The sequence below is a fragment of the Lolium rigidum genome, chromosome 4 (genome assembly GCF_022539505.1).
Source record: "Lolium rigidum isolate FL_2022 chromosome 4, APGP_CSIRO_Lrig_0.1, whole genome shotgun sequence".
Classification (NCBI taxonomy): domain Eukaryota; kingdom Viridiplantae; phylum Streptophyta; class Magnoliopsida; order Poales; family Poaceae; genus Lolium; species Lolium rigidum.
Genome location: NC_061511.1, coordinates 178,707,706 through 178,728,120, shown reverse-complemented (window position 1 = coordinate 178,728,120; position 20,415 = coordinate 178,707,706). Strand labels below are relative to the sequence as shown.

General features: G+C 46.6%; 1 protein-coding gene across 1 annotated transcript; it reads right to left on the bottom strand.

Moving 5' to 3' along the window:
• Nucleotides 1–572: 572 nt before the first annotated feature.
• Nucleotides 573–3,266, bottom strand: LOC124706453 (cinnamoyl-CoA reductase-like SNL6). The gene is made up of 4 exons (XM_047238118.1): nt 2,949–3,266; nt 2,247–2,435; nt 1,143–1,477; nt 573–984 (listed from the first exon to the last, which is right to left on the bottom strand). Exons 1-4 carry the CDS (start codon nt 3,249–3,251, stop codon nt 894–896), a joined length of 918 nt encoding a protein of 305 aa, XP_047094074.1. The 5' UTR covers nt 3,252–3,266; the 3' UTR covers nt 573–893.
• Nucleotides 3,267–20,415: the final 17,149 nt, after the last annotated feature.

Sequence of the window (20,415 nt, the reverse complement as noted above, 5' to 3'; positions counted from 1 at the left end):
ATTACATAGGTTTGGACTTTTACTGTATGCAGTTTATGATGGTTTTTGTCAGAAACCAATCTGTAGCTGTTAGCTGATTTTGATCACTGGTTGTCTCGTTGGTTTGACATCGTTTTTTCAAACCAACATGGAGACTAGGAGTGAATGGTCAATTTTCTTTGGACCCGCCTCATTGATATGGCAAGCTGGACATGTTGAGTATGCACTATGCAATGATGCTCTGTACGCTTCACTCATCGATGGTGATGTACAGGGTCCACCGGTGACGGTGATGGTGTGATTATCTGAATAGAGGTGACTAAACAAAAGTCTTCAGAAATGAATGTTAATTATGTGCTTTATGGAATGAGAGTTCCCTTTCCAGCAGTACATAGGTTGGACTTTACTGTATGCAGTTTATGACGGTTCTCGTCAGAAAATAACCTGTAGTAGCTGTTAACTGATTTTGATCACTGGTTGGTTTGACATCGTTTGTCAGACCAACTATTACCAAACCAACTGAAGATGGTGTAGACGTGTTGTCAAAGTCTCTGTTTCATGCGATTAATGTATATACACCTCATATGAGTTGGTTTCCATCAATCTCATGCCTTTAAGCTCTCAACATTTCTCCATCACATTCATAAATATATTTGCTGTACACATGCAGTAGCACCCAACTGCAGGTTTATTTCCCTTCTGCTGGACCTAAGGATTACCTTGGTAAGCACTCACTGAAATGCTCTTACCCCTGGTAAGAGTTGGAACACACGTGGCACGCTTGGCCATGTACATGACGATATGTACATCAGACCAACTCCCTCTTGAGGAGAAAAAGAATACATATATTAGGTACAGAAAGAATACAATCCTAGTTGCCCTTGCGAACCAATGAATAAATCGAATCCCTAACCCTACTCTTCGTATATGGCGCTAGCAAACTCCACCATGAGCTTGTTCAGTTTCTTGTTCTGAATCCTCTGCGGGACCACCTTCAGCTCATCGCTGCAACCAAAGTTCACCACAGGTCAGCAAAACCATATCATATTCCATAGCCATTTCATTGGACTTTTGGAGTAGAAAATGATGAACTGATAGAAAATTTGAACCGGAGTATGCAATTCAAGGTAAAGGTAGGACTGTAGGAGGAAGAGATCAAGTACCTCGGCAGGGAGCGTGGAGCGGACGGGGAGAGCATGTGGGCGAACTTGACAGCGTCCTCGGGCCGGCACACGGCGTTGTTGAAGCAGAGGTAACGGCCGTACGCCGTGGGGCACTCGTAGGCTGCCACGTGGGCGTCGGCGAGGAACTCGGCATCGACGGTGACGAGGACGCCGTTCTGGTACATGTCGGCGGCTCCCTTGAGGTAAGGGTGCGCGTTGGAGAGCCCCGGCCCGGTGATCAGGCCGGCGTTGATGGCCACCATGTCCACCCCTCTGTCCATTGCCAAGGCCCAGGCCGTCTTCTCCGACAGTGTCTTGGCCAGAGCGTGCCAGAACTGCACCAATAACAGTAACAGTAAGAAGCAGTCAAAGTGTTCTTATTAACTGTTGTAATTATACATGTGAGCCCATCGCAGCGGCGTGTTGTAAAAGCAATATTTCAAATTTGCACATGCAGGTTTGATGACAGCTACACGAGGAGAAGTTTGGCATTTTGTCAAACATGTCGGGAACATGGGGTCTCCTGTGTACTGGATGGCCCCAACAAGCAGGACACTTACTTTCTATCAGGATTCATAAAAGAACCCTTTCTGTTTCTGAGGAAAAAAAAACAAGCAAGTAGCTGAAGCAATCTAAAACTACGTGATTGATTGTCTATCTGAGTTAGTACTACTATTCTATAATCAGATAAGCAAATCAAATGGGAGGATGTGTAGTAGTTTAGCAGGCTTGTAGCAGTCTATTACTGCTACCTGCAGCTATCTTTCTATGTCCTTGATCATCTTATACAATTGAGAAGTCAATTTTACTAGCATCGTTCACGCATTCTAGCTCTTTAGTCTGATTTTGACACGCACGCTGATTTGGACCTTTTCTTATCCTAGACGACTGAATTGTGGTACTACGTAGTAGTACGCTTTTCCTGATCTTATTGGGAAGCAAAGTTTTTGCACACAGGCGACACCAGGGAAAGAGCGGCTAGACTTGCATGTAGTCTGCTTAGTTTCTTGAGGTTTGGTTGCCCGCTTTCTTTCCGTGTTGGATTTCATAACGCAAGACTGCTTCTTCTTCTACGGAGTACTCGCGTGCTTCTAGAGGGCTTACCTTTTTATTCCTGCAGAAGTTGAGGTCGCTCCAGTTCCTCTCGTCGATTGCGTCGACGAGTTTGTGGTCGTCCTTCCATATGACGGCGGTGACGGAGGAGGTGAAGACGACCCGCTCCATGGCGTCCGTCTGCGCGCACGCCTCCAGCACGTTCTGCGCCGCCCGGACCTCGACCTCCACCATGAACTCCTGCACGCACACCAGCATCATCAGTCAAATTAGTGTTAATATTGGCTCATGTTGGTTACTGCTGTGATCAGGTAGCCAGCCATGTGCTTAGTTGTGCAGCTGTGTCTGTGCGTATGTGGTGGAGCTCCGTGTGTGTGGTGGAGCATCGATTCGTAGCCATGAATGCGCGCGTGGAAAGGAGGCCTAGCGGCTTCTGCCGAAACTTGGGAGCAGAGTTAATGCAGTGGCTGGCGCGAGGAGGGGGATGAGCTGTGCCATTAAAGGAGGCCCAGCTCACGCAACAAGGGAGAAAGGAAGAAGATGCTCGTCCACTAGCTGAACGAACTGTAACTGCAGCTAGCAGTGGTACGGCACTAGCAGCAGCAGCACCAGTGTTTTTATCTTATCCAACCAGTAAATAAGCTAGCTATCGCAGCGGCGGAGAGACCGATCCGTCGATCACGGCACGATCGTCTCCCATGATCCTTAAAATTAGTTTAACCGAAAGTAAGAAAGAGGAGAGATTGGACTCACGTCGGCCGGCGCCTGGTCGTGCGCGTCGAACATGCAGAAGAGGCCGGAGCAGCCGCGGACGGCGTCGGCGATGCTGTGGTAGTCGAAGGGGTCGGCGCGGAAGAGCTTGAGCCGGTCCCCCTGGCTGCTGGCGGCGAGCAGGGCGGCCTCGTCGTCGCGTGAGCGGCCGTAGGTGGCGGCGTGGACGGTGTAGCCGCGGCGGAGGAGGCGGTGCACGAGCGCGTGGCCGAGCGGGCCCGAGGCGTCCATCACGCACACGCTCTTGTCCGACGCCGCCGCCGCGACCGGCGCCCCTGGACACATGGCTGGCTGGTCTCCGGCGATGGGTGCTGGTGGAAGAGAGTTGGCGGGCGGTGGCGGTGTTGGGTTTACTTACTGGTAAGGAGAGGGGAGGAGGTGGGTATATAAGGGGAGCAGGAGAGGAGAGGGAATTGAAGTCGGAGCAAGGCGATGACTGAGAGAGAGTCCGAGTCGGGGACGGAACAGTAACGCGATGGGGTCGGGCCGTCGCATCCAAAGAGTGTGCTCTGCCTCGCCGGAAGGGAAGCGGGCGACGCAAGGGCGGGCTGGTTGGTTGGCTACCTGGGCGGCGTGGCGAAGAGAGGCAGGTCGGATGCCGGTTAGTTGGCAGCTGCGGCTCTCGCGACGCCCAACTGTCGCCGCGTCAACGTGCAACCGTATCGAACCGTCCACCACCGTGTAATTCCGTCCGTTGGAATGGTGGGGTGACGCAATGGCGGACGCACGCACGCGATCGAGTTCGATGCATCTGCCGCGCGCGGCAGCAGAATCTAGCTAAGCTAGCTTTGACTGTTTGGCGCTTCAGGCCTTCAGTTGCTTGATTGTAGATGGAGACTGATGAGATGAGGTAGTAAGCTCTAGAGATTAGCTTGGTTTGGTGAGAATTGTGGCTCTCCGGCGTTGGCCAGCGGCTGAAACCACACCGAAACGCCCGGTTACATGGATAGAGGAGGTCCCCTGTTTCTACCTACCACTGCAATCCACTGGTACCACGTACCATGTAGCGCAATTCGATTTTCTATCCAAGGTTTATGAACAATCTTATTTAACTGAAACATTAAAATCTCGCCATTCAACTTTTCAAATAATTATTTTAGGTTTATTTAAGTTTACAACGCAATCTTATCTTGGGTTTATGGGTCCAAAATAGATGAAACCAAACTATGTACATATCATGTAACATACCTTTCTTCTTTTCTTACATTTTGGGTTTATGGGTGACCAAGGGACAACAAGTTGTGTTACGGAGTATAAACTTAGATTAAAATATTTTTTATCAACAAAATCTGGTGGAACAGACAAACTTGTAGTCACTAAACCGCCAGTGCGGCTAGAGCATGTGGCACGTGATTGCTTAAATTGTCTTTTTGTAAGAACGGTAGCTCCAAAGTCCACAAATATGTACTCCACATGCTCATTATGAAATATGAGTCAAGGGGTTATTTAAACGAACACAACCCACATCGATCCACCTGAAATAACTCGGAAGACCGCACACCTCTGGGCTACAACCTCACCTCTTTGTGCCCGAGCCTATGTAATTCAAGGTTTACTCTCCAACTCTCCATTCTGCTCAGTTCTTGCTCCCAGCCTCCCACCTTCCTTGTTCCCTATAAAAAATACTATCAAGCATCCACCATAGGCTTATGTAGGCATGGAAGGCACCGGGAAAGGAAAAGGCACAAAGACAATAGTATGTCCTACAATATCATTCTGGCAGTCTAGGACCTGCAACAGTTTATGTTAAGTTAGTTTTCTCCCAACTAGCGCTGCTTCACTTCCGCCTCACTCTCAATATGACTCAACAACACCGCTCCTCCCTCGATCTCGGCTAAATTGGCATACATGTGTTGTCTACCGGATTTGAATGTAGAACAAACAATGGGTACTTGTGTCTATTTTTGTTTCTGTTACATGGGATCTCACGCATGGTATATGGTTTAGTGCAATGAAGAGTATGTACTCATCATGTAATAAGCAAAACAAGGAAATAAACTAATACATGGAAGAAGTGGCAACTGACTACATCAACTTATGTTATCTCGTGATACACAAGTCTAGAATTCCTCCACTTGGTTATAATAAAAAGGATCAGTGGATGCTCAAATTTCTCCAGTACATTTGCAAATTCATCAACAATGAACAATAACTCTTGAAATGGAAAAATATATCAACATTAGGTTCATCTTTATTCTCGAGCCATGTTCTAAAGTGGATTATAATTTGTTACATGATAGATGGATAATCTTGTTTTTTTAAAGAAAAGAAGAATGGCTCATATGCATGTTTGTCTTACTAGTTATGCCCGAGTCTTTCCATGTAACTCTCTGTAAGTATTAGTGTCAATGGAAATTGAACTACAATTGAATTTTCCGTTCTAAAGTTCATGAAGAATATTATTAATTTGAAAGTTAAAAATCTCATTATGAAGGGAAAAAAGTTTGTGTTATAAACCTACGGGGCAAGCGACACCCAACTGTCGTGTTGTCAACAACTCAACATGCAACCTTATCGATCCATCCATGAGCCTGTAATTCTATCCATTGGAACAGGGTGCACGCATGCGAATTCGAAGCATCTGCCGCTCCAGAATCTAGCGGGCTAGGTTTGACTACTTCGGTTGAGGTCGACGGCTTGACGCATTGCTTCCTAATAGAGGTTGTATGATCTAGAGCTTGGTTTGGTGGGAAGAGTGGCGCATGCGTTGGCCAACAGCTGCCGAGCCTCACCACGCTGCGATGCCCGGTTCCATGGATAGAGGAGGACCTCTGCCTCTACCAAACCACTGCAAGCAAATCAAAGCCTATGGTTTTTTCTCCATTTGAGTTCTTATTACCAAGCATTATTTCACGTGCGCAATCGGTTTCCGCACGCTTGAATAGCAATTTTTATTGTGGTTTTAGTTCAAACCATAAGACGAAATTACGAATTATGGAGGGGAGCGAGTACGAGCAACATGTATGGTTTCCTCCATTTCCTTCCATCTCCCCTTCTGGATGAAGTGGCGATTATCTAAATTTGTTGAACGTTAATTGGTACTCCAAAAAGAAACATAATTTTGTGATGCAATCAAATTTCATGTTCTAGAGTTCATGAAGAATCTTATTTATTGGAAAGCTGGAAATCTCATCATTCAGAAGTCGTGAGGTTTACATGTTGGTTTTCTCGGCGATGCAGGCAACAAAGTCACGTTATGAAATAATTTTAGATATTGTTATCTGCAAAATCGGGTAGAACATGCACACTTGTAGTCACTAAACCAACCCACAACTAAAGCTGGCCATCAAATAGTACTAGGAAGTGATTGCTTAAAGGACGATAGACCAAAATTTTCAAAACTATATACTCCACGTATTCCGTATGAACTAGAACCCATATGGTTAATTTAACCGCATACAGCCCATATCGATCCACCTGAAAGAACATAAAAGGCCACGCAAATCTTGGCTATAGCCTCATTGCTTCTTTGTGCCAAAACCTATGTAGCTCAAGATTTACTCTCCAACTCTTCATGCCACTGATCTCTCTCCCCACTTTCCTTATTCTCTACCAAAACCTCCCAGGCATCTAACATGGGCTTATGTATGCATGCGAGGCACCAGGAAATGAAAAGACACAATGATTGTAGACAGTGTGCTTCATGCAAATGTCCTGAACTCGTCAGCGATCATTTATACTACTTGTTAACTTTATGGAGTTTTTCTCACTGGATTTGCTTCACTTTTGCCTCAGCCTCAACATGACTCAACAACATATCCAGTTCATGTACCTCGAAAAACCTAATACACATGTGTTCCCTATCAGATTTGAGTGTGTCGAACAAACAATGGGCACTTCAATGGGTATGTCTTTGTTTATATTGCAAGGGATGCCATATATGGTAGATGCAACACATACTATGCATTCATCGTGTTATAAGCAAACACTGAAATAAACTAATACACGGAAGAATTATAATCGAGAACATCAACTTATGCTGTATGTGACCCTCACATGGCACTAGTACATAAAAGCTTTTCTGTGGCGTGCCAAAAAGGCTATAAGTGGCTTGGGGGCGGCACGCTAGTAATATGACATCATTGATAACATAAATTAGTGGTGTGCCATCCGAACGCAACCGGACACCAGGTTACTAGCCGCATGCTCTAGTGGTGTGCCCTGCACACCATTAGTATTGTATTTAGGGTTTTAAACTAGTACCCATGGGCTGGTTATCCCACCCAGCCCACAACAGAAACCCTAGTTCGATGGAAGAAATGTGAATAGATTCAACTTATGTTGCCCGTCGACCCTCCCATGCTTTTAAAGAAAGAATTAGTGGATGCTCAAATTTGTGGAGTAACATTCCAAATTCCGCAATAATTAAGATCAATCCTTGAAAAACTAGCAGGGTTCAGAATGCTAAAAAAGAAATAGCAGTGTCCACCACATGTACGGTTTGATGATCTCCTTCTTATAATTACACATATCTTGCTTTGCCGTTGAAGTGTTGATTATCCATATTTCATGAAGACTACTACTGGCAAATAAAAAACTATTGTAATTCAGTTTTCCGCTCTAAAGTTTTATGATGAATCTTATTCATCTAGAAGTTAGAAATCTCATCATGTACACACTTCGCGAGGTTTACATGTTGGGTTTATTGGAAGATTTACTTATACGCAAAATTTGCTAGAATAGACACACTTGTAGTCACTAAATTAGCATGAAACTAAAGGAGCTCTGAAATATTCGAAGGAAATGACCAATTGAATTGTCATTTGTTGGAGATAATGCTCTAGAGGCAAATAATAAAGAATATTTAATATTATATATCAGTAGTTCATAATAAGTTTCATGTCATGCTATAACTGTATTAATCAGAAACATTGATACACGTCTGGTACGTAAACAAACCAGAGTTTCTAGTGAGCCTATGTGCGAACTAGCTCATTGTTCATCGGATGATCGAGGTTTCCCTATCACTGATATTTTTGTGAATTGACAATGGGATTATGTCATTAGATGAATGATATAATGGACATACCCAATATAAGTATTGCAACACGATCAAATCACTGAGTTCATTGTTGCGATAATTATGAAAGCGTAGTAACCTACTACTTAGACCATGAGATCATTTCTAATCGCTATCACGGGAGGATGCCTTGATTGTATCAACCCTCACGCCGTAACATGGTGAACATAAAGGTTTTGCTCACATATTTCGAAGGGGTAGGATAAGGCGTATGTATCCAGATCAGGATTTGTTCGTACGCGGGATTTTGTCACTCTGAAATATCGATCCGTCCACACGCGCATAATTCCATCCGTTCGAATGCGGTGACGCATGAGAATTCGATGCATCTGAACCTATCAACCTAGGTTTGACTATTTGGCCTTGCTTGCTTCATTGCGGTCGACTCCCGCTTGACGTACTGCTTCCTGAAAAGAGGGAGACTGATGAGATGAGGCTATGCTCTAGATATTAGCTTGGTTTGGTGAGAATCGTGGCTCTCCGGCGTTGGCCAGCGTTGCATTGATCGGACGCGCAGCCTCGTCTACGTTGCCACCCCCACCACACCGAAACGCCCGGCTACATGGATAGATGAGTGCCCCTGTTTCTACATATCGCTGCAATCCAATCAAGTCTCCGTTTTTCCTACATCTCTAGTTCGTACCCTTCACTATTTCACGAGGGCAGTGCGCTTAAATACTACTCCCCCCGTTTCCGTAAATCCTTGCCGTTGTTTTATTGATCAAACCATGACAAAGAGTTTTGTAACAGAGGGAGTATGCGCAACATGTATGATCTCATTTATTTCCCCACATCTCTCTTTTTTGGATGAATTTATATTATATAAATTATTTAAACACTAGTACCACGTACCATGTACCGCAATTCGATTTTTCTATCTAAGGTTTATGCAGAATCTTATTTATTTGAAACCTTAAAATCTCGCCATTCAACTTTTCAAATAAATATTTTAGGTTTATTTAAGTTTACAATGCAATCTTATTTTGGGTTTATGGGTGCAAAAAAGATGAAACCAAACTGTGTATATATCATGTAACATACCTTTCTTCTTTTCTTACATTTTGGGTTTATGGGTGACCAAGGGACAACAAGTTGTGTTATAAACTTAGAGTAATTTTTTTACCAACAAAATCTGGTGGAACAGACATACTTGTAGTCATTAAACCAAATAGTGTGGCTAGAGCATGTGGCACGTGGTTGCTTAAATTGTCTTTTTTTAAGAATGGTAGCTCCAAAGTCCACAAATATATACTCCACATGCTCATTATGAAATATGAGCCAAGTGGTTATTTAAACGCAAACAACCCACACCGATCCACTTGAAATAACTCAAAAAACCGCACACCTCTCGGCTACAGCCTCATCGCTTCTTTGTGACCGAACCTATGTAACTCAAGGTTTAGTCTCCAACTCCTCATTCTACTCAGTTCTTGCTCCCACCGTCCTTATTCTCTATAAAAATAACCAAGCATCCTCCATAGGCTTATGTAGGCATGGAAGGCACCGGGAAAGGAAAAGGCACAGAGACAATAGTATTTCCTACAGTATCATTTAGATAGTCTACGGACTGCAACTGTTCATGTTAAGTTAGTTTTTTCTCAACTAGATCTGCTTCACTCAAGGTTTAGTCTCCAACTCCTCATTCTACTCAATTCTTGCTTCCACCCTCCTTATTCTCTATAAAAACAACCAAGCATCTTCCATAGGCTTATGTAGGCATGGAAGGCATCGGGAAAGGAAAAGGCACAAAGACAATAGTACTTCCAACAATATCATTTAGATAGTCTACAAACTGCAACAGTTCATGTTAAGTTAGTTTTTTCCCAATTAGATCTGCTTCACTTTCGCCTCACTCTTAATATGACTCAACAACACGGCTCCTTCCTCGATCTCGGCTAAATTGACATCTACCAGATTTGAATGTAGAACAAACAATGGGTACTTGTGTCTATTTTTGCGTCACCTCACCTCACCATTGTCGCCACGTCAACGTGCAACCGTATCGAACCGTCCACCACCGTGTAATTCCGTCCGTTGGAATGGTGAGGTGACGCAATGGCGGACGCACGCACGCCAGTTCGATGCATCTGCCGCGGCAGCAGAATCTAACTAAGCTAGCTTTCACTGTTTGGCCTTGCTTCACTTGCTTCATACTCATGGGATGAGGTAAGGGCAGCTCCAACGGGCGCGACACATTTCGAACACCTAAAAGTGATCGTGAGCGTCCGTTTGCGTCGCTCCACGGACATATTTTATCCGCACGTCCGTTTGCGTCTGGGTGTGCGTCGGCCGTCGGGGCAACGTATTTTTAGTTTTGTAACGTATTTGAAAGTAATATAGTAGTACATTTTGATAGCATAGAAACTATATAAAGTAAAATCTAAACTACTTGATGCCGGACGGGTCGGCTCTGTCGTTGCGTCGCTCCCTCGCCTAATTCTCCGCCGCCTCCCGTGCGGCCGCTATGGCTCGGTGCACCGCCGCGTCCTCTTGCAAGCTCTGCTCCAGCCTCGCGTTGGCCGCGTCGTCCTTGAGCGTCTTGAAGGACTCGACTATGGCTCTCTGCTCCGTCGCCCTCTCCTCCTGGGTAGGCGCATCAGGGTCGTCAGAAGACCATGATATGTCAGAGTCGGAGTCCTCCGCGGCAGCGGCGGCCGCCACCCTACGCTGCTCCAGCTCGGCGTCGACCGCCGCATGGGCCGCCCGCTCCTCCTCTACTTCCTTCTCCGCTTCAGCCAGGGCCGCGGCGTCCCTGACCGGGTGGAGGAGGTCGGTGCTGTCTTCGGAGTCGAACTCCTCGTCGGAGCTCGAGGCCGGGGGAGGTGGAGTGGGAGGTGGAGGTGGAGGCGCGGCAGCTGGCCGCGGCCGGCGCTGCTCATGGTGGCTCCGGCGGAGTCTGAGCGGTAGCGGCGCTACGGTGGAGGTTGTGCGGCGGCTAGGGTTTAGTGGGGAGGAGATGAGATGCTTGCGCCCCAGTTTATATAGATCGGAGGCAGGGCGACGGCCGCGGCACGCGTGGCATCGCCATTACTTCGTGCTCAGAGGTAGGCGACGGCCGCGCGCCACGCGAGGCATCACCATTTACGCGGCCGCAGACTGCCGAAGCGACGCCTCGGCGCCGCATACTGGCGGAGAAGACGCATCGACGCTGGGTCACTGCCAGGTGGGCCAGATGAAACGTCCGCCAGACGCGAGCGGACACTTTTCGCGTCCGCGCAGCGTCCGCAGAGATGCATCCGAGGCGCATATTTGCGCCAGGTTTGCGTCTCTGCGGACGGCTCGGTCACTCTGCGTCGCGCCGCTGGAGGTGGTACCAGACGCATTTTTCGACCCGGCGGACACAAACGATCGCAGCGCCCGTTTACGTCGCGCCGCTGGAGATGGCCTAAGCTCTAGAGATTAGTTTGGTTTGGTGAGAAGAGTGGCTCTCCGCCTCTCCGGCGTTGGCCAGCGGCTGCATCGGACGCGCAGCCTCCTCCTCTACACGGCAACCACCACCACGCCGAAACGACCGGTTACATGGGTAGATGAGGTCCTCTGTTTCTACCTACCACTGCAATCCACTGGTACCACGTACCATGTACCGCAATTCGATTTTCTACCTAAGGTTTACGAAGAATCTTATTTATTTGAAACCGTAAAATCTCGCCATTCAACTTTTCAAATAAATGTTTTAGGTTTATTTAAGTTTACAACGCAATCTTATCTTGGGTTTATGGGTCCAAAATAGATGAAACCAAACTATGTACATATCATGTAACAATCCTTTCTTCTTTTCTTACATTTTGGGTGACCAAGGGACAACAAGTTGTGTTATAAACTTAGGTTAATTTTTTTTAATCAAAAATATCTGGTGGAACAGACAAACTTGGAGTCACTAAACCACCAGTGCGGCTAGAGCATATGGCACGTGATTGCTTAAATTGTCTTTTTTTAAGAATGGTAGCTCCAAAGTCCACAAATATGTACTCCACATGCTCATTATGAAATATGAGCCAAGGGGTTATTTAAACGAACACAACCCACATCGATCCACCTGAAATAACTCAAAAGACCACACACCTCTGGGCCACAACCTCACTTCTTTGTGCCCGAGCCTACGTAATTCAAAGGTTTACTCTCCAACTCTCCAACTCTCCATTCTGCTCAGTTCTTGCTCCTAGCCTCCCACCTTCCTCGTTCTCTATAAAAAAAATACTATCAAGCATCCTCCATAGGCTTATGTAGGCATGGACGGCACCGGGAAAGGAAAAGGCACAAAGACAATAGTATTTCCTACAATATCTTTTGGGCAGTCGTCTACTAACTGCAACAGTTCATGTTAAGTTAGTTTTCTCCCAACTAGCGCTGCTTCACTTTCGCCTCACTCTCAATATGACTCAACAACACCGCCCCTCCCTCGATCTCGGCTAAATTGGCATACATGTGTTGTCTACCGGATTTGAATGTAGAACAAACAATGGGTACTTGTGTCTATTTTTGTTTCTGTTACATGGGATGTCACGCATGGTAGATAGTTTAGTGCAATGCAGAGTATGTACTCGTCATGTAATAATCAAAACAAGGAAATAAACTAATACATGGAAGAAGTGGAAACCGACTACATCAACTTATGTTATCTCGTGATACACAAGTCTAGAATTCCTCCACTTGGTTATAATAAAAAGGATCAGTGGATGCTCAAATTTGTCCAGTACATTTGCAAATTCATCAACAATGAACAATAACTCTTGAAATGGAAAAAATATCAACATTAGGTTCATCTTTATTCTCGAGCCATGTTCTTAAGTGGATTATAATTTGTTACATGATAGATGGATAATCTTGTTTTTTTTAAAGAAAAAGAAGAATGGCTCATATGCATGTTTGTCTTACTAGTTATGCCCGAGTCTTTCCACGTAACTCTCTGTAAGTATTAGTGTCAATGGAAATTGAACTACAATCGAATTTTCCGTTCTAAAGTTCATGAAGAATATTGTTAATTTGAAAGTTAAAAATCTCATTATGAAGGGAAAAAAGTTTGCGTTATAAACCTACGGGGCAAGCGACACCCAACTGTCGCGTTGTCAACAAATCAACATGCAACCTTATCGATCCATCCATGACCCTGTAATTCTATCCATTGGAACGGGGTGATGCACTGGTGCACGCATGCGAATTCGAAGCATCTGCCGCTCCAGAATCTAGCGGGCTAGGTTTGACTGTTTGGCTTTGCTTCGATTGAGGTCGACGGCTTGACGCACTGCTTCCTAATAGAGGTTGTATGATCTAGAGCTTGGTTTGGTGGGAAGAGTGGCGCAGGCGTTGGCCAACAGCTGCCAAGCCTCACCACGCTGCGACGCCCGGTTTCATGGATAGAGGAGGACCTCTGCCTCTACCAAACCACTGCAAGCAAATCAAAGCCTATGGTTTTTTCTCCATTTGAGTTCTTATTACCAAGCATTATTTCACGTGCGCAATTGGTTTCCGCACGCTTGAATAGCAATTTTTATTGTGGTTTTAGTTCAAACCATAAGACGAAATTACAAATTATGGAGGGGAGCGAGAGTACGTGCAACATGTATGGTTTCGTCCATTTCCTTCCATCTCCCCTTCTGGATGAAGTGGCGATTATCTAAATTTGTCGAACGTTAGTACTCCAAAAAGAAACATAATTTTGTGCTGCAATCAAATTTCATGTTCTAGAGTTCATGAAGAACCTTATTTATTGGAAAGCTGGAAATCTCATCATTCAAAAGTCGTGAGGTTTACATGTTGGTTTTCTCAGCGATCCAGGCAAAAAAGTCACATTATGAAATTATTTTAGATATTCTTATCCGCAAATAGGGTAGAACATGCACACTTGTAGTCACTAAACCAACCCACAACTAAAGCTGGCCATCAAATAGTACTAGGAAGTGATTGCTTAAAGGACGATAGACCAAAAATTTCAAAACTATATACTCCACGTGTTCCGTATGAACTAGAACCATATGGTTAATTTAACCGCATACAGCCCATATCGATCCACCTGAAAGAACTTAAAAGGCCACGCACATCTCGGCTATAGCCTCATTGCTTCTTTGTGCCAAAACCTAGATAGCTCAAGATTTACTCTCCAACTCTTCATGCCACTGATCTCTCTCCCCACTTTCCTTATTCTCTACCAAAACCTCCCATGCATCTAACATGGGCTTATGTATGCATGCGAGGCACCAGGAAAGGAAAAGACACAATGACGGTAGATAGTGTGCTTCATGCAAATGCCCTGAACTCGTCTGCGATCATTTATACTACTTGTTAACTTTATTGAGTTTTTCTCACTGGATTTTCTTCACTTTTGCCTCAGCCTCAACATGACTCAACAACATATCCATTTCATGTACCTCGAAAAACCTAATACACATGTGTCCCCTGTCAGATTTGAGTGTGTCGAACAAACAATGGGCACTTCAATGTGTATGTCTTTGTTTATATTGCAAGGGATGTCATATATGGTAGATGAAACACATACTATGCATTCATCGTGTTATAAGCAAACACTGAAATAAACTAATACACAGAAGAAATTATAATCGAGATCATCAACTTATGCTGTATGTGACCCTCACATGGCACTAGTACATAAAAGCTTATATGTGGCATGCCAAAAAGGCTATTAGTGGCTTGGGGGCGGCACGCTAGTAATATGACACCATTGATAACATAAATTAGTGGTGTGACATCCGAACGCAACTGGTCACCAGGTTACTAGCCGCATGCTCTATGCCCTGCACACCACTAGTATTGTATTTAGGGTTTTAAACCAGTACCCATGGGCTGGTTATCCCACCCAGCCCACAACAGAAACCCTAGTTCGATGGAAGAAATGCGAATAGATTCAACTTATGTTGCCCATCGACCCTCCCATGCTTTTAAAGAAAGAATTAGTGGATGCTCAAATTTGTGGAGTAGCATTCCAAATTCCGCAATAATTAAGATCAATCCTTGAGAAACTAGCAGGGTTCAGAATGCTAAAAAAGAAATAGCAGTGTCCACCACATGTACGGTTTGACGATCTCCTTCTTATAATTACACATATCTTGCTTTGCCGTTGAAGTGTTGATTATCTATATTTCATGAAGACTACTACTGGCAAATAAAAAACTATTGTAATTCAGTTTTCCGCTCCGAAGTTTTATGAAGAATCTTATTCATCTAGAAGTTAGAAATCTCATCATGTACACACTTCACGAGGTTTACTTAAACGCAAAATTTGCTAGAATAGACACGCTTGTAGTCACTAAATTAGCATGCAACTAAAGCAGCTCTGAAATATTAGTAGGAAATGACCAATTGAATTGTCATTTGTTGGAGATAATGCCCTAGAGGCAAATAATAAAGAATATTTAATATTATATATCAGTAGTTCATAATAAGTTCTATATCATGCTATAACTGTATTAATCAGAAACATTGATACACGATCTGGTACATAAACAAATCAGAGTTTCTAGTGAGCCTATATATGTGCGAACTAGCTCATTAATTGATCATCGGATGATCGAGGTTTCCCTATCATTGATATTTATGTGAATTGACAATGAGATTATGTCATTAGATGAGGAGATACCCAATATAAGTATTGCAACACGATCAAATCAACTCATTGTTGCGATAATTATGAAAGCGTAGTAACCTACTGTTATCACCAGAATTTGACCGGATCAGAGGTGGGCCGCGATTAAAGATGGGCTTGAAATATATACATGGAAGAAATACATGAATCGGCCTTATATGCAAAGTTCGGGCTAGTTTGCCCGTGTATCTGTAATATAGTAGGATACGTGTCGGCTAGATAGAGTTTGGCTCGTGCACGGTTGGGACTATTCCCACGTTAGAAAGTCTACGGACTATAAATATGTATCTAGGGTTTATGAAATAAACAACAATCACGCTCACCACAAACCAATCTAGGCGCATCGCCAACTCCCTTGTCTCGAGGGTTTCTTCCGGGTAAGTATCATGCTGCCTAGATCGCATCTTGCGATCTAGGCAGTACATGTTTATTCGCTGTTCATGCGTTGCTCGTGCTGAAGCCTTGTTGATGGCGAGCAACGTAGTTATCATAGATGTGTTAGGGTTAGCATTGTTTCATCATATCATATGCTTTCGTCCGTGCAACCCTTAGACGTCTAGCCGCCCTTACACCTATCTTAGGTGTAAGGGCGGCACCTCGCTTGATCGTTATTTAGTAGATCCGATCTGTTATGATTGCTCCTTGTTCTTCAAGGATTAGTTTAATATCCGCATAGTTAGGCCTTACAAATGGGTTGAAGGATCCAGTGGCACGTAGGGTGTAGTTTGCTAGCCCTAGACAGGATGTTCCGGGGATCAACTTCATGTTGGTTTTTAGGCCTTGTCTAGGGTCGGTTTATGATCACCGTGCGTGGCCGCCAGGCTCAATCACGCGTAGGATGTTCCGATTATGTGGTGAAAACCCTAAATCGTAGTAGGTCGTTTTAGCTTTGTATTGATCAAGCGGGACCACCATGTGATCGTACACCTCGTACGAATCATGGGTGGATCGGCTCCTTGAGCCGATTCACGGGACAACCCGAGAGCCGATCGAGGCTCGTATTTAATGTTTACGTGTATGCCATGCGGGAAACTAAGCGAGGCAAATCCATCACCTTCCCGGCCGGGTATAGGTCGGGTGGCACGCCCTTGCACCGGCATCGGACGTGTGTGCCGGAGTCTTTGCGGGCCGTCGCTCGAGGGACCGGGGCCAGCCGCAGATCCCGGGAGCCTCCCGCCTCTCTTGTGTTGCCCGTCGCTGCTCGCCGGTGGGTTTCGACCGCAACACATTCCGGCACGCCCGGTGGGACTGTCTTCGACATCAACCGCATCGCCATCTACATCCGAGATGGCGGAAGGCACTCCGATCACATACGAGGATCTCACCGAGGAGCTCAAGAAGAAGTATGACGAGGTCAAAGCGATCCTCGAAGCCGACCTCATCGGCTCTTTCCGGAGAACCCGCTCACACGGCATCGGGTGGAAAGGGTTCTCACCGAAGGCGCGCTCGATGGAGTGGACCTGTCCGCCCCGTCAGAAGAACGCACCAGGTCTCTGCGTCAGGAGATTAATTTCATGGTAGCTCATTCACTGCACCGCCATTCTGAGAGACCGGTGAACACTTTGGAGCGTGTCGCTCTTCGGATGATCCAGGAAATCATGAGGCATCAGTACTCTCCGTCAGGACCAGCTCTAGGGACTCACCAAGGAGAGATGCCACTCCCAGTCCCGACCACCGCTGCCATTCGCGTTGGCAGCACCAGAAGTGCCGAGTTCACCGGCATACGTCGTCTACAAGATCGGTGGTGACCCTAGTGATTACCAGTTCTTGCATGAGGCGCCTAAGGAGATCCCTCACGGATATACGTGCACATACGTGCCAGACTCGCGATGAATCGGGCACTCACAAACCGGACCGCAACAGCGGGGACTTACGGAACAGCAGGAGGAACTTCGGGAACGGATCTTGAGAAGCGGACGTGGCTAGCTAAGTATGCCACTCCGATAAACCTCCGAGCCCAACTCCCGTAGTTGGCTCGGAGCTTGAGAAGCAAGCATGGCTGGCTAAGTATGCCACTCCGGCAAATCTTCGCAGTTCGACTCCTGCAGCCGGCACCGCGGATCGGATCGGTACAATCTTGAGAGACCTGTTCGGCATGGTGCCGAAAAGGAGGGCAATCGGCTATTCCAAGCCGTACCCCAACGAGTACGAGTTGATCCCACTACCACCCAAATATCGGCTCCCTGAATTCTCCAAATTTAGTGGATCAGATGGTTCCAGCTCAATCGAGCATGTGAGCCGATATTTGGCACAGCTGGGCACGATCTCAGCATCAGATGAGCTGTGTGTGAGGTTCTTCGCACAGTCCCTCACAGGATCGACTTTCGGGTGGTACACATCGCTGCCACCAGACTCAATCCGGACTTGGAAGCAGTTGGAGGAGCAGTTCCACATGCAGTATCACTCAGAGGCTTCCGAGGCTGGCATTGCCAATCTAGCACAAGTACGACAGAAGCGCGGAGAAACAGTATCGGAATACATCCAGCGCTTCAGGACCGTTAGGAACCGATGCTATTCGGCTCGTGTGACTGAAAAAGCAGCAGTCGAGTTGGCGGTGGTGGATCTCGCATCACCGATCAAGGATGTGGCCTCCCAAGCAGACTACCCTTCACTGGCGCACATGGTGCAGAAGCTGTCATTATATGAACAGCGCCACCCAGATGTATACCGGGATAAATTCAAGCGTGCGGTGGTCCTGGTTGAGGCAGATGAAGATGAAGGATCTGCGGGAGATCAAGAGGTAGCAGTGGCTGAATGGACTCGGGGGGCAAGCCCCGTGTCCTGCAAGTGGGTTAAGCCACAAGGTCCTCCAAGAGGGTTTCACTTCGACGTCACCAAGGCTGAGCAAATTTTTGACCTCTTACTTAAGGAGAAACAGCTAAGGCTACCCGAAGGCCACAAGATCCCCACGGCGCGGAGAGCTGAACGGAAAGCCATACCGCAAGTGGCATAACATGTTCACCCATGCCACCAACGACTGCAGGGTGTGGCGTCGGCAGATCCAAATGGCGATAGAACAAGGGCGTCTAATTTTCAGCCGAGTACGCCATGAAAGTCGACACACACCCCTTCCCCGCCGTTAACATGGTGGAGTGCACTTACCACGGGAGGTGCCAGCCAAGTTTCTCGTTCAACATCAACATGGTAGGACCCGGGCACCACTGCGGTAAGGACAGAGACGAGGGCAGACTGCTCTCATAGCAAGGACACGGAGGAAGCCGTTCCACGCGATCGGCTCCGGCACGATGGCAAGCGCTACGTCACGAGAGGGAAGTGAAGAATGTGAGATATCAGCGACCCTCTCTGATCACCTCCTCAACAAATACGTGAGTCAATACGACCAACGCCGACGGTACAACGACGATGACGAAAGAGATCGTCTGGCTAGCAGGGACGCCAGGAGACATCGTCGGCATGATCGCGACGAGGAGAGATATGAGCGCCACGCCAAGGAAGAATCAAGAGAGCAAGACGACGTGGATAGGCACTCGGGACTGTCCCTTCTTCGGTACATCGCTGGGATTCGGGAATGAGCCGATTGCCTACAATCGGCAACCGCCTGTAATGTAGACAGAGGAAGAAGGATGCAGCTAACGTGTCCGTGTTCCAACGTCTAGGGCCTCTCCCGCCTCGGAACAAGCACTCTGAGTCCTCTCGGGTGGAAGATCTCGAGGAATTGGAAGACGATGATGAAGAAGAAGAAGATAAGTACCACCGGCCAAGGTGGTGCCCTGATGGACTCAGCCGTTCCCAAAAGCGTAGGGTTCAGCGACTACGTGGTTTGGAGGAAGCCGAAAGGTTATACCTGCACACGTTGAGGAAGGCGCGGCCTGATTTGGCCGCGAAAATTCAGCGAACCCTGGACGAAGAAGGTCGGCCACAAAGGAAAGAGTGGTGCCCCAGACAAAGGAAAGCCGATGATAATACATCGGCTGGTACAAACATGGTGTTCATCCTTCCGACGGAGTTTAGTGCTCCGAGATTAGACGAAGCACCCGTGGCACAACTTGACTGCGGCCCACGGCCGGTTATCTTTGAGAAGCCACGAGAAAGAAGCTACAGACATCTGAAGGCCCTGTACTTGCGAGGATACATCAATGGGCAGCCTGTCAACAAGATGCTGGTTGACACCGGAGCGGCAGTCAACATTATGCCATACTCCATGCTTCGTCGGTTGGGACGCTCTAGCTCGGATCTGATCAAAACCAACGTTACACTGAGCGATTTCAACGGCCAAGCATCTGACGCACAAGGTGTTCTGAACGTGGATCTGACCGTAGGAAGGAAAACCATCCCTACGACGTTCTTTATTGTCGATAGCAAGAGCACCTATGCTGTCCTGTTAGGGAGAGATTGGATCCATGCCAACTGTTGCATTCCATCCACGATGCACCAATGCTTAATACAGTGGGATGGAGATGAAGTAGAGGTCGTCCACGCAGATGACTCAGCCGAGGTTTCAACGGCTGGCATGAACGTTTGGGAGACGACAGGCCAAGAGCCACTCTCAGGCATCAATTTGGACGACTGCGAGCGCATCGACGTAACGAAGGACGGGGTTAGGCTGGTCTTATCCACCGGTCTGACCGTATAGCAAGAACAAATCTATGGACGAACGTGGCGAGGCCGATCCTTGTGATCGGCCCCAAAGATCTATGGACGAACATTGCAAAACCTTCATTGAGCGATTCAATCAACATGGAGGCCGATTCCAGCAATCGGCCAAAATTATCCTCACCATACGTTCTGCCTATGTTCAACGTCGATCTAATCGGCCAGTAAAGTTTACGTCGGCTGATGAGCTGGAAGAAGTCAACATCGGTCCTAACGGA

Bases quoted from the DNA above. Each gene is read 5' to 3' on its own strand.
- LOC124706453 (XM_047238118.1), bottom strand. From the start codon at position 3,251: ATGTGTCCAGGGGCGCCGGTCGCGGCGGCGGCGTCGGACAAGAGCGTG. The intron at 1,478-2,246 runs GTAAGCCCTCTA...TTATTGGTGCAG, and splicing joins ACTTCTGCAGGAATAAAAAG to TTCTGGCACGCTCTGGCCAA. The intron at 985-1,142 runs GTACTTGATCTC...CTTTGGTTGCAG, and splicing joins GCTCCACGCTCCCTGCCGAG to CGATGAGCTGAAGGTGGTCC.